A 13631-nucleotide genomic window follows, 5' to 3' on the forward strand; every position below is an offset into this window, starting at 1 on the left:
TGAAGTTCTTAACAATGTCCAGTATGGGGCACCACATTTCTGTTTCTCACTGGCCCCCACAAATTGTGTCATTGGTCCTTGTCCCCATCAGCCAATCACAAGCTCACTCCGTCTTCCCAACTCTATCTGAGCTACCATCACCTCACAAGATTTATTGCAGAGTTGGACACGAGTGAACAATTACAGAACCCTTGCTTGTTTTTAAATTGTCTCATTTCTAATGAGATCTGCTTGACTCTTGAGTTCCTGCCCCGCTTCCTTGTAACACTAAAGGGACAGCAGAGTGAGAGCGGGTCCCCTGAGGGCACTGCTTGTACCTCTAAACTTACATTACAGTGCCTTTGTATTTTTGTCATGTGAGAATTCAAAATACTCATCCAAGATTCAATAGTTAGGGAGCTCTCACATGAATTTCAGCTAAATCTGGCTCTCCACAAGAACTCAGCAAAAAAATGATGACATAGAAATTCACAAAATTCACAAAAATGAAAGGAATCCACCTTGAAGATAGGAAAGATTTAGATGAAAAAATAGCAATAAACTTGCAGGAGGCATTTGGTGGACATACTTGACAAATTGTTCCATCTATTTTAAGAAACTATCTTCAAGAATAGGTAAAATAGCCCACATTTCTAAGGTATAGAACATCACCAGAAATAATATCTGTGATGTGGCACTGTATTATCTCTATATTTTGACAAGACTTATGCTTATGTGAGAACAGAATTATAAATATAGGGATTAGTCCATGCCTTGAATAAACTCCAAAGAGAAGAAATAACAATAATATCTAAGAAACCACCAGGTGCTCTGAGATACAAAGTATGCAGGATATTCCACCATGGACGAAAGCTAATACTCCCAACAGAAGGTAGATTACAGGCATCCATCTAAACTCAGCACTTCTCACAGAACACAGAACTTTAAAAACAAAATAATAAGCACAATTCCAAGTCTCCCTGACTGACCTTGTGTGGTCTGCTTCCAGTGTACTGAACAAGTTTCTTTTCAGTTCACACTTTTAAAGGCAGATGTGACAAGTCAGTAGAACCCAACTATTCACTGATAAAGGTGAGAAGATGTCCAACATGTTTAAAGCTATTTTTTATATCACTAGCAGGTGTCAGAAGTCAACTATAGTATAATAGACATGTATCTGTTCATTGGGCTTGAAGATTGCTGAACTCTTATGTGGTTTTAATGTTTACGACTTTTAAGATTAACCATTGCTGTGGTGGTTATTCATCAGTCGATATGTAAGCATTGACTCCACAGGGAAGGTTTTCCTGAATACTTCCCTCTTCCCGTTCCCAGGCCTGCACAACAACATTGACCAGTGCTTCCCTGGCATTTGGCTTATACAGCGAATGGACTCATACTCTGTATGCATCCTGTAGTCCAGCTAATACTATGTGATCTGTCTCCCGCTCTAGCCTATAAGCTCTTTGTGGGATAGGGACCATGTCTTTTTCATCACCCTACACAGTGTCCAACACATAATGGATTCTCCATCAGTAGGGGTTGGATGGTATGTACTGGGGAGATGAAAAAGTATGGAAGACATAGTCTCTGTCTTAAAGTTGCATAATCCAAAATGCAGAAAGAAATGTGACTAACAAATATGAGATTGCCCAGCATACATTCAACATGTGTACAGAAAGGGCCACCATTCCCTGAGTGAATATTTTCTGAGAGTTTCATGGTGGGGGTGGGGAGTGTTCAGAATATTCTTTCTTATTCAAACAGCCATAGAGGGTTTGACCAGGAATGAAGGTGACTGGTGTAAACTCAAAGTCAAGGAAACTCTGCCAGGCAAGGCAGAAGAACATTTTGTCAACAGAGATTCTAATGAGATATTTCATAGGAGTAGCAATGCTGACATATACCAACCTCTCCATGTGCGATGGGGAGGTGAGGGGGTCAGAATGGAAGCCTGAACCTCTAGATAAACAGTAGAAGACCTGGTGAAGGGCAGAATGACTTGTCAAGATTTCTGTAGTTGTTCTTTTTTTCACTCAAGACTAATAGAAAAAATCCAGGACAATATTATTTTTTAATACATTCCATGGCCAAGTCCTAAATGGAATTGGGGCAGGTGTAAAAGAAATTGGGTCGTACCCAGGATATGACAGGAAATAAGAAAGTTAATAGGATAAGAAATGTGCGAGTGAAACCTAGATTGGCTTTTCCTCAAGAAGCTCTGTGATCATGAACAAAACTAGCCTTGGGGCACTCAGATCCCTATTTTAAAATGACTGCTTGAACAAAATGAAAACTATGGCCTTCTTTAATTCTCTGAATTCTAAGCAGGACCATACAAACCATGGTCTTCCTCTAGGGCAGTGGTCTTCAGGCAGACTGACTGCACCCTAAAGAGGGACAGAGCACCATGTTCAGCTGCAAAGGTTGTGTACAGCACAACCCCAGGGGTGCCATTGACACAGATCATGGTATGAATGGAGTATCCAGGGTTGTAAGTGAAGAGAACTGTAGAATTTCTATTTCTGTCTGTTTAGGATCTAGGTGTAATATCAAAGAAAAAGGTTTTATCAAGAGCTAATATCTGGACTGATCCTGCCATCTTTGCCTGGTGGGTCAGGAAGAATTAGAGTCCCACCGCCAAGGACCAACCAGGACACCTTCGCCCTTGACTTTCTCTCAGAATATGGCCACGTGCTGCGTTGCAGTTCCAGGGCTCTGGTGGGCCGACATGCAGATTATACTACCTACCTTTAACTAAACTAATCTCCCCACAGTGGGCAAGTGCCTTCAAAACGTCCTGTATTGTCACAGGCTACAACATGGATGAACCTCAAGGACATGATGCTAAGTGCAAGAAGCCAGTCACAGACAAATACCGCATGATTCCATATCTATGAGGTACCTACAGGAGTCAAATTCATAGCAATAGAAAGGCAGTTACCGGTGGAAAACAGGAGGGCTGAAGGGGAATGTTTAATGGGGTTCAAATTTCAGTTTCACAAGATGAAAAAAATCTGGAGACCTGCTTCACAATAAAGTAAGTAAAATAATACCACTGAATTATACACTTAGAAATGGGTGAAGTGGTAAATGTTATGATATGTGTTTTCTCACAATAAAGAAAGAATTCCTGCATAAAATTTTCACAGATTGGAAAAATAGTAATACTGCCAGCAAACACAACAAGGGAACAATACAAATGCTAACTAGTCCTTCTACTCTTAGAACATCTTCATGAACGTCAGTCCGAGTTTCAGAACCACAGTCATCAATTTAGGCTCAAAAAGAAATCCGGTTAGCAAGACTATTTTATTTACAAAATAGAATTATAGATTTCCACACTTTTCCATCAACAATCAACTTTCACAAGATACGTAGTGTGCCTTCAAATTTTGTCTAGGGTTAATAAAGCCATCACAATTAACAAGATATCTAAAAGTATGGTTTATTTATTTATTCATTCTCTCATTCTTTTACTTTTTTACATTTGTGTATGTTTCATAAGAGCACTTCTATACTAGCACATTAGCATATATACATAATTTTAAAATTAAAAAATGTATTATGCATACAAGTTCAGAATCATTTCCTGAGAGAGCACACTATCAGAATCGCAGGAGACCGCTATTCCAGAGGACTGGTTCACGGGGTCATTGTGGATGCCGTTCTACTGTTCTGTCCTGGATCTGTGGGAGGACTGAAGACACAGTTTCCAAAAAGTTGAAAATCTTTGAATGTTTGTTTTTAAAGACTCATTGATGATTACTATTAGAACAATGACAGCTCATTGAGAGAGTCAAAGAAGGGAAGAAAACAGGATAGCCATGGGCTCAATACATGGACAGAATAGTGTGGGGGGGAAGATGACACTGTGGCATAATGGTGCATGCTTGGATTGTTGCTCTCTCCCTTTACAACTCTTTGAAACGCAGGAACAGATGCAGTTTTTAAAGGAGGTCTACGAGGACCACTCACCCCCCGAGAGAGGAAGAGACCAGCACAAGGGATGCTTCAAGGCAACCCACTCTCAGACACACGAGAACTCATGGCCCCACGGACTTCCTGCACAACAAACAAGTGGGAGGAAATGTGAAAAAGAAAAACCTAGGGATGATTCGCCATTTTGCCAGGCTCAAGAAAAGAAGTGATATTTTTCTAAGGACCCTTAATGAAACAGCAAATATTACCTAATAAGGAAATTATATACTTAGGAAGCTTAACTTTTAAAACAGGTGCAATTTCTTAATTTGCTTTTAAATCTTAGAAACTTAGCCACATGTTGAATAGAAAAGTGTACTGGCTAAAAAACAAAGAAAAGAAAGGGAAATCTTGGGGGAAAGAGAAAACACATTTCCTTGTTATAATTTTACTCTCTTGTTTGGTTAGGATAAATGTTACTGAGTATCACCAACCTCTGGAGTCCTCTTTTTACATGTCATATGAAATTAAAAATAACTAGTCTCCTCTCTAGAACCTTGGTGGGGCCACAGGTGTGGTGGATGACCATGTCTTTTGTTGTACCGCTCTTGGATTATAACAGCAGGAAAGGCATTATCTCAAGTCAATCCAGATACAATCTCAGCTACCAAATAATCATAAACAAGTATTTCAAAACTAACATTCAGAAGACATTCCAGACCATTGGGTGAAGGACTGAAGTATGGGTGATGAGATATTTCAGTCTTGGCAAAGTCCACGACTGCCCTCAACTGGGGGCAGAAACCTTCCAGAGAAACGGACACTCCGTTCTCCCTTCTAGTTCCATTACAATATGAAAATTACCTCATTTCAAGAGTCCTGTCAGTTCACACTTTTTGGCTTCTTTCCCCTTAGATATTCTGCATGGGAGATTTCAATTTGTGGGTGATTACCTTCCTGCTTTATGATTCTCATTTGTCTTCCTTTTATTTATCAGGTGGCAGTTTAAGAGTAAAATATAAATAATGGCATTTAGTGGGTGATTGATTTTTCCACAGGCACTGTTATAAATAAGGTCAAGCAATTCGCTTTTAGAAATGGAATGAGGAGTAATTCAGTGAGATTCTGAAGCATAATTTTCAGGCTATTTGCAAGGCACAAACAATATTCAAGCAGATTGATACCAGGAATGTACAACTTGTGTTGAATAGTTCATGTAAAACAGCACAGAAATAGATGTTGGATTTATAGGTTGGGGCTATTGATGGGTATGGCAAGCTTGCTTGGCTTATGGTATAAAACAATGACCTGTAGGACCTTCTCATATCCATACCCAAAAGGCACCTGTACCAAATCAAATGGAAAATGTTTCTCTATACATTATTCATGCCTCATTTCTTTCCAAAGATTGGAAAAGGGTGATAAATAGTTTATTCCTGGGGATAATAGGGAAGTGGAGACAAGCCCTGGTAGATTGCACAGGGCATATGGAGTCACAATTCAGTGTCTAACGTCCCAGGAGAACAAAAGCAAATCAATCTCTCTTGGCATGGGAATTGTCATATATCCTTATTTCAAATATAAATTACTTTAAAATATTTAAACATTCAACTACAAATTAAACTATTTCTTTTAATTAATATTAACACCCATGGTTGACTTTTAAATATGAATTAAAATATTTAAATCAACAATCTGCTTTCTGTATGCTAGATATATTTTACCTTCAACAATATGCCAGCATTTGCAGTTTGGCGAGTATGATTCTGCATGAGGTGCTATCTTACCAAAGATCTGTTTAGACTCTTTCTTATTCATCTCTCGGCACAGTCAGATTGGTTTCCTATTTCAGCACAGCAAACCGTTTTTCAAGGTATTCACGGCTCTTATGGCTACAGTGCCTTCTGTTTGAATTTCATAGAATTTATCTGAAGTGTAATAGTCTCAGCAGAAACAACCCTGAACTACAGGATATTAGAATTCTTTTCACCCCCACCCTGTCAGCTACCCTATTTTCCTTGACATTTTCCAAATGTCAAGAGTTCTTTCTGTCAAGATTCTTCCCAGCTTTTCTCATTTCTTTGCCTGCCATAAAATCATTTATTTTGCATATATAACAATGCATCCATTTCCAACTCACAAGGATTTAAATGGCAAACACAGGTTTCAAACCAGGAGTGAAAAACAAAAGATAGAACTTTCCTTCTCCAAACCCATCTGGACCACAAATCTTAACTTTTAGGGAGAAGAAGGGCGTCTGGCTCATGGATCGTATTAACTGTTGAATTCACACCCTGAAATCCATTTATTCATCCAGTAACGGAAGCTCACAAAGTGCCAAAGACATCACTGTCCTCAGGAAGTTGACAGTGTAGGTAAGACAATTCAGATAAATTAAATACAATCCATAATCCTTGCTAGGGTCTGGGTATTTGTGCTCCCCCAAAACTCATATGCTGAAACCCCAACATGCAAAGGTAGTGGCATTAGAAGGCTGGGTGTTTGGGAAGTGATTAGGTCCTGAAGGTGGAGTCTCATGAGTGGGCTCAGAGCCCTCATAACAGAGACCCCAGAGAGCTCCCTTGCCCCTTCCTCCACGTGAGGTCACAGCGAGGGGACGGTTATCTATGAACCAGTACGGAGGTTCTCAGCCCACCATGCTGGCATCCCGATCTCGGACTTTCAGCCTCCAGAACCGTGAGCAATAAATTTCTGTCCATAAGCCTCTGGGTCTGTGGCACATTATGATGGTAGCCTAAACAGACTAAGACAATACTTAAAAACTGTGGTCTTTAATGCTGTGTTTTCTAAAACCATCAGTCAAATATAAAAAGCCTGTGCATACGCATACTGAAATCCTTTCCCCCCATATGAAGCCTTTCCCAGAAGGCCACTCCAAACCAATGACAAGCCCTGGGGCTTGTGCTCCTGACGTTCTTTAGGAGTTGAAAGAGTGCAATGCGTCCAGCGGACAGAGAACAGAAAGACCACAGACAAAGTGTGAGTGCCTCACACCTAGGACAACGCCTCTCAGAAAGCACTGAGGGCAGAAATTAGAATTTTGAAAAAGAATGCCGAGAATAGGTTCCTCATAAATTCAGGGCACTTTCCATTACAAACGCCATGTTTCTTTTTCACCTTGATCCCATCATGGCACGAATCCTTTAATGAAAGCAATTGTGAATCACTTGCTGGATTTTTCTTTCTGCAGAAAAATAATACATCTTGCATTCTGTCATTCTTAAATTCAAAAGAGAAAAACAATGAGACTTTCTCATTCCAGGGCATTAATGAAAGGCAAGATGGGGGAAACACATTTCATGGCAACCCATTGTAGTCAGTCCCCCAGCACATTTTCATGCTCACCTGTGGCTCTCCCACTTAGGAAATGTTGAACTTCGACGCCAGTTACAATTGGTGTCTCTCTGGACCTAATGTCTCCAGATACAATAAAGCCTATCCCTGTACAATCCAGCAAAACCAGCTGTATGGATCTGGCTGGATTTTCCGTATCTCCCTGCAGGTACACCCCTGAATGGGGTTACAATTACATAAGAAATGGAATTGCCATTTGGCCTTCTGTTGATAGGCCTTTGAGACCACTGACAAAATCCACATTTTAAGCAGTTACCCTCAGAATCTATGCAGAACACCCTCAGTGCTGAGCTGCTCTAAAATACACAGTTCCTTACAAGCCTAGTCATCCATCTGTTGGCATTTGTTTCCGTTCGGTATTACATCACATGAAGCACATAGCTATGATAATTCTCATTTCAGGTCAGTCTCACCTTACTATTTGTCTCACCAACAGGTTACCCAGATGCCTGACTTGGTAAGCCCCAAGCCAGAATTGCATAATATTTTTTAACCAATGGCTACGTTTGGGGGGTAAAAAAATCATGTCTTTGCTGGGCTCCCAGCCCTAGATGTAGGTGGACATACCCTCCCTCCCATTGCAAATCTCTGTCTAGAACACTGCCATTCACTGCTTTCTTCTTTCTTCAGAGATCTAAGGCTTAATTAGTAGCTTCTGACTATGTGGTTAAGGACAAACATGTGAATCTGAGATTCAACCTTACATGTCCTCTTGGCGTTCGAACCATGCCTCCGACAGGCATAGCCGTTGTGTGTGGCCATCATCTGGGTGGAAGGGAGGCCAGTAGCCCTGGCGTCCAGTTGCAACATCCCATCCGAGCCAACACAGGAGACCCGTGACAGCCAGTCTCCTGTTAGTGTCAGCAAGTGTTAGGAAGATGTCTTCCCAAAGGGGCCTCAAGTCTAATTAATAGCTGTCCACTGATGCATTATACAACAGGGGCCTCCCCCAGCCCCTCAACAAACAGGGTAATGGTAGGTGGCATTTTTCAAATCAGCCTTCCAAAGGTTTGTATTGCAATTAAAATCTTGCTCCTGGCTGTCTTAAGTCAGTTCTTTTGAAAAGCACCTTAAAAGCAGACATCTGAATGAGAAAATGGGACTGAGTGTCATTTCTTAGGGCCCTTTTTGTCAATCCATATTAGGTGGCTGAACAAAAGGAGTCTTTTTTCTTTTCCTTCTTGTGAGGCGTCCAGATGGGAGAGAAGAGAAATGTATTTCATACGCTCCAGCCCTGGCAGTTAGGATTTCTGATCCAGCTAAGACACCTAAGCCTGCATTTTGATCCCTGCTCAATTATTTTCCAGCTCGTCTCATAGATTGCTCCAGGCACATCTGACGTACTTTAATACTGCCATGTAAATTAGACGCCCCCACACACCACCTCCACTCTCTCACAGTGCCCTAAATTTGGACTTTACTTTCCTCCCCATACTTGCATTGCTCTTTTCAATCACATGCCATTCCCCCAAAAAACCATTGTCACAAGGGATAAAGAAGATGCTGTGCTGTAAAGTTGTCCAACTGAAAACCAGCTGTAGGCTAAGCACCCCCTCCCACTGCCTTCCCCTTAAAGGCTAAAAGATCTGGAAGACCAGAGCCCACCCTAGGGAGCATTTAGCCCTTTGGGGGCCTCTCCTCCCAGCCTGGCTCACTCTCTGGTCCAAGGGAGCAGATGTGAGGCCTTTCTGCAGCAGGCACTAAGCCTGGCCAGCTGGAGCAGAAACTATATGACTTTTAAAAAATCCCGAAGTCAGAGGAACATGCACACCCATTTCTGTGGTCCTCTGCAGTGATTAGTTACACCAGTAAGTGACCATCTGAAATCCATCCCTGCCGGAGAGTTATTAATACTAGAAGCCACATGTAAGTCATCCAATTAAAGAAGCTTGGTTGGGGCTAGTGGGGGCAGGACAGATCCAGTTCTCTACCCAGAAAGGAGCTTCTGTTCAATTTTATTAAATGTTTTAAGCAGATTTAAGTTTTAGTCAAAGGACAAATTCCTGTTCTCTGAGGAACACATTCCCAGAAACTTGGAGATCAGCCAAAGAGCTGGTCCCCCAGCTGGTGGCCAGAGGCCAGGGGATACCCCCAACATGAGTGGGGCATGGGTGCAGAGGGACAGGAGGAAAGGGACAGGAGCTGGAAAGATCTGGCAGGCAGGAAGGGGAGGCAAAGAAGAAAGAAGCGAGGTGTGCATATTGTGAGATTTTATCAGCATTAAAGGAACTAAGGCAGAGGGCCTGGGAATGTGTCTGATGGACCACTGGGGCAAAGCCACAGCCACAGAGATGCCCCCATGCCACGCTCAGTAAAAGAGGTTGTGACCTAGTGGTGAGATGGGCTGGGGACATCTACAGTCAGGCAGAAACCACACAGCTAAGACATTCTGGAAAGCTCATGAGTACCCCACTAGACAGGACCCCAGCTGAAGACGGGTGACAGCCCGCAGGGAGAGCCAGCAGGAGGGCCACCACACCACAAGAGTCCCAGGGCAGCTCACACATCCAAGAGAGGGGACCCCAGGGCTCTCCTCGTTTCCAAGTTCCTCTATATGAAACCATTGAGTTGTATATTTTTTAAAAATGCACCCCACACAACCTCCCTCCTTGGAAGTAAGGTGAGCTTTCACAAATACAGAAGCTCTGAAAGCTCGGGGGAGCAGAAGTCCCCACCTAACGTGCAGGACGTGGCACCCTGGTGCTCACCGCTGTCTCTGGTTCGCAGCCCCAACTTCCTTCTCCTGGCCTCCAACCCCCCCTCCAAACCCACTGTTCTGAGGACACCCTTTGCCTTGGGGCATCAAGATCCACCTGGTGGTCTGCCACGCAGCTCTGCAGCCCAAGTTCTGACTCCCTCGCTACCTAGTGACTTTGAACCAGTTGACCTTGAACTGCTCTGTGCCTCTGTTTCCTCATCTGTCAAGTGGCAATAATAATAGCCCCTCTCTCACAGAGTCATTGAGAGGCTCAAACAACGGAACCCAAGGGGAGCCCTAGACACTGTACTGGGCACTGGGAGGGCAGGGCAAGCGTGCAGCGTGCGGTCACTGGTGCTGCCACTGACGGGAGGCTCCTAGCCTCCTGTCCCCCTCCGCACACCTGCCCTCCTCCTCACGTCAGCCCTCTGCTCCATCCCAAACCCCCTCCTGTCTTTTATGAGCTTTGCCCACTCCTTCATCATATTATGTTTATATCAAAAGTCATCCATCAGAGCTAAAAGCAGTGAAGAGGCATTTTATTTCTGAAGTTGTTAATTTTACTCTAGACTTCCAAAAAAAGATCATCCATCTGTCAAAAAAAAAAAAAGAGAATATAAAAGATCTTTGAAAGTAATTATTTAAGTGCCAACACAAAGGAAATGAAAATGGGCTTGTCTGGGTTTTCACGTTGAATTAGAGGGTGGTGCTGTCCCAACCCAGATCTGCCTCCTCTAAAAGAAAGAGAATAGGGTCTTTTCACAAATAAAATGAGCTATCAGTTTGCCCCGACAAAATACCTTCTGTGTAAACCTATTCAGACAAGCGACTTTCAGAGGAAAATCGGAGATCCCCTTCTGCCAGGGCCTGCCCGCGCCTGAGCCCCTCCCTACGCACACGGGCTTCTCGGGGTTCACCAGGGTGGCTGCTCTTGCCCGGGTGCTCTTATAGCTGCCCCTGTACACCACACAGGCGGTGCCTCCCCACAGCCAGGTGGAGAAATCCTCTCCCCACGTCTCTTCCAAGGCTGTCTTTCACCAGATGGCCTGCCTGCTAACACTCTGAAAGGCTTCCAGACCCACACAAACACGCGCACACACGCTGTAAGAGGCACCCCTCCCGTGAGAAACTAAAACAATTGGCTTTCTCTCCTCAGGTCCAAAATCCAAAGCACTTTCCAAAGTCACAATTAAATCAGAAGCAAACAATTAATGCCTTTCTATTTCTAAGGCAAATTTTTAAAAACTTAAAAACTTCACCAGTTTCTGCATCTGCCACTCTAACCAAGATAGTACTGTACTGTGGGTCTTCAATGCAGTTAAGGGCAGGGCAGGTCAGTTCTCCTGAGCCCTGGGACACCTTCCTGTTCTCTGGCACTGACTGCTGGGCGGCTCCAAGTGCCCCCCTCATGCGGGAGCTGCACTCACCTCGCTCATGTTTCTTTATCACGGCCGCTCCGGGATCCCTGCCGCTCAGCTCCAAGAACACCGCTCAGGGGCCGCTATTCCACCAGGCCTGGCTTTTCTCTTAAAAAGGGCTGCCCTGTGGCATCATGCCTCCCGTAAGCCAATGGGATGCATTCACCTGTCTGAATACTGCACAGACATCCGAGAGCACAAAGGGCCACCTAGTGGAACAAAGGAGGAAGGCGGGCTGGGTCACTGCTCCAAATTCTGCTAGGCAGGGGAGGGTCTGCTAGGTTCAAAAGCGAGTCTGAGACAGAGGAGTCAAGATCATCACACGTTTGCCAGTGTTCACTAATTCACGGATTTAGACACGTGGAAAATACATGTTCAATATCAGCAGAAAGGTTTGTTTTCCCAAGGTAGTGCAGTTCTGAAAACACCGGCGCGTGCCGTCAGCATCTCTCCTTGTCCTCTCCGGCGGTGCACCTTCCCCTGGCCTGTGCGGCACAGTCCCAGCCTTCGGAGTTAGACATTTTCCACTCCTGCCTCCTGCTTCCAAATCTGCCAGCCTGCTCGGACCCGTGACCCTCCATCCCCTGACTGGGGACGTGAGCAGGGCCAGGACATGGATATGGAGCAGGGAGCACCCCGCCTTCCCTGCAGCTGTCACGACCTCACCAGCGCTGGGAGGAGGCCTCGGCTCCGGCCCCAGAATCTGCCAAAGGCCCTCTGCGTCAGCCTGTCACACCTTTCGGTGAGGAAGTTCAGTCCTTTCACCCCTTCCTAAACTCATGAGAGCCGAAGAGTCTTCACAGCATCTAAGTGGCCCCTTGAATTCCACAGGGAGACGTTACAGCCCGGGCCTGTGGCCGATGCACAGAGCTGAGCAGCACGAGGCTGCCTGTCTCCTTGGCCTGTCACTGGCCGGGCGACCTCCTGCAGCAGGCCAGCCCCAGCGGCCCTGACCCCTGAGGGACACAGGGGGGCACAGGCTGCCCTGTTGTCGTACTGAGACTCCAAATGGTGACGTAACTCCTCAAATGCCAGCGGCCTCCTAAGATGCAAAAGCTGCCTGCCGGGGATACGTGAATGAGACACTGGGTAGTTGGTACAAATCCTAAGACGCCCCTTAGGGCCTCACCATCCCTCAACACAGAGACACTCAGCAGCTACCTGTGGTCCCAGGGAGGTCCTCCCAATGGCTTAATGCGGCCATCACTGGGGCCTCCCCTCCACCAGCTGTTCCCACTCACACCCGTGCAGGTGGTTTCCAGCCCCGCCCAGGCCCTCCACCTCCCCCAGGCTTTCTGCTCCCAGCAGCCACCCCCACCTCTCCACCCCTACAATCAGACAGCTCTACTTCTCTCCTTGCTCTTTCATTAGGGCTCAGGAAGCAATGGGTCGGGGGCAGAGTCCTGCAGTCTCGGCTCTACAGCCGCCCTGGGACAGAAATGCCCTCGGGACACCTGTGAATACCTGAGTCACCTGCTGTTTAAGCCAAATAGCTGGATCCATGCTTGGAAGAGGAGGAAGGAAGTGGTGCCAACCTAAGGCTCACACACAGGTGGCGGCTGCTGCCTGGTGCCGAGCCTGTGCCTCCCCAGACTGTGTGCCCTGGCCCTGCCCTGCTGGCAGCTCCCTGATCCCTGGGAGAGCATTGATGAGCTTCATACCAAAGAGTGAAATCTGGTAAAAGGAGAGAAGGCGAGCCCTCCTAGGGTACCATGGAAGCAGGGGCTAGGAACGTGGTTCTTTGTAGAACAGTCTCACTGATGGACATTTCAAGATAGAACCAGGAATGGATACTTAAAATCAACAGTGTGAGTCCTTGATTGAAACTTGAAAACATTCCCCCAGTGTGGGTTTTTCTGGGGAACCTGGTTCACCCCTGGGACAATGAACAACAGCTTTTCAACAAAGGTTGCAGGAGGCAGAGAAGGGGGATGGCAGAGAGGGAGATCCAAAGAGCTTTTGTGTTCTCTTACCCAGCTGGTCCTGGAGTGGGGATTATGGGTCCAGCAAGAAGATTCGAGTGTCCCCTGACACCTTCCTGCCCCTGTTTCCCCCAGCCCCGTGCTCCTGGGCATAGAAGGGCGGCACATCGCACGGGTAACCCTCCTCCCGCCCTGCTCAGCACAAGACCTTCTCCCCTTGACCTCCAGCCCTCCAGCCTGGGCCCCCACACCCAGCACAGCCACCCTCCTCAGGTCCAGCTCATGGAGTGAGGGGAAGGCCAACATCCCCACCAGGGA

At 45.5% G+C, this 13631-nt stretch overlaps 1 protein-coding gene across 2 annotated transcripts in view; it reads right to left on the minus strand.

The window, feature by feature from the left end:
* Positions 1–11548, minus strand: part of PCP4 (Purkinje cell protein 4) — a 55503-nt gene extending 43955 nt beyond the window's left edge. Inside the window, exon 1 of one of the 2 annotated variants that reach the window (XM_037014782.2) lies at positions 11401–11548. In XM_037014782.2, coding sequence (XP_036870677.1) covers positions 11401–11409 — 9 coding nt within the window. In that variant the 5' untranslated portion in view covers positions 11410–11548. The remainder of the gene's footprint in view (positions 1–11400) is intronic. The other variant, XM_037014781.2, reaches the window with a different exon arrangement.
* Positions 11549–13631: the final 2083 nt, after the last annotated feature.

The sequence above is a fragment of the Manis javanica genome, chromosome 3 (assembly GCF_040802235.1).
Source record: "Manis javanica isolate MJ-LG chromosome 3, MJ_LKY, whole genome shotgun sequence".
Taxonomy (NCBI): Eukaryota; Metazoa; Chordata; class Mammalia; order Pholidota; family Manidae; genus Manis; species Manis javanica.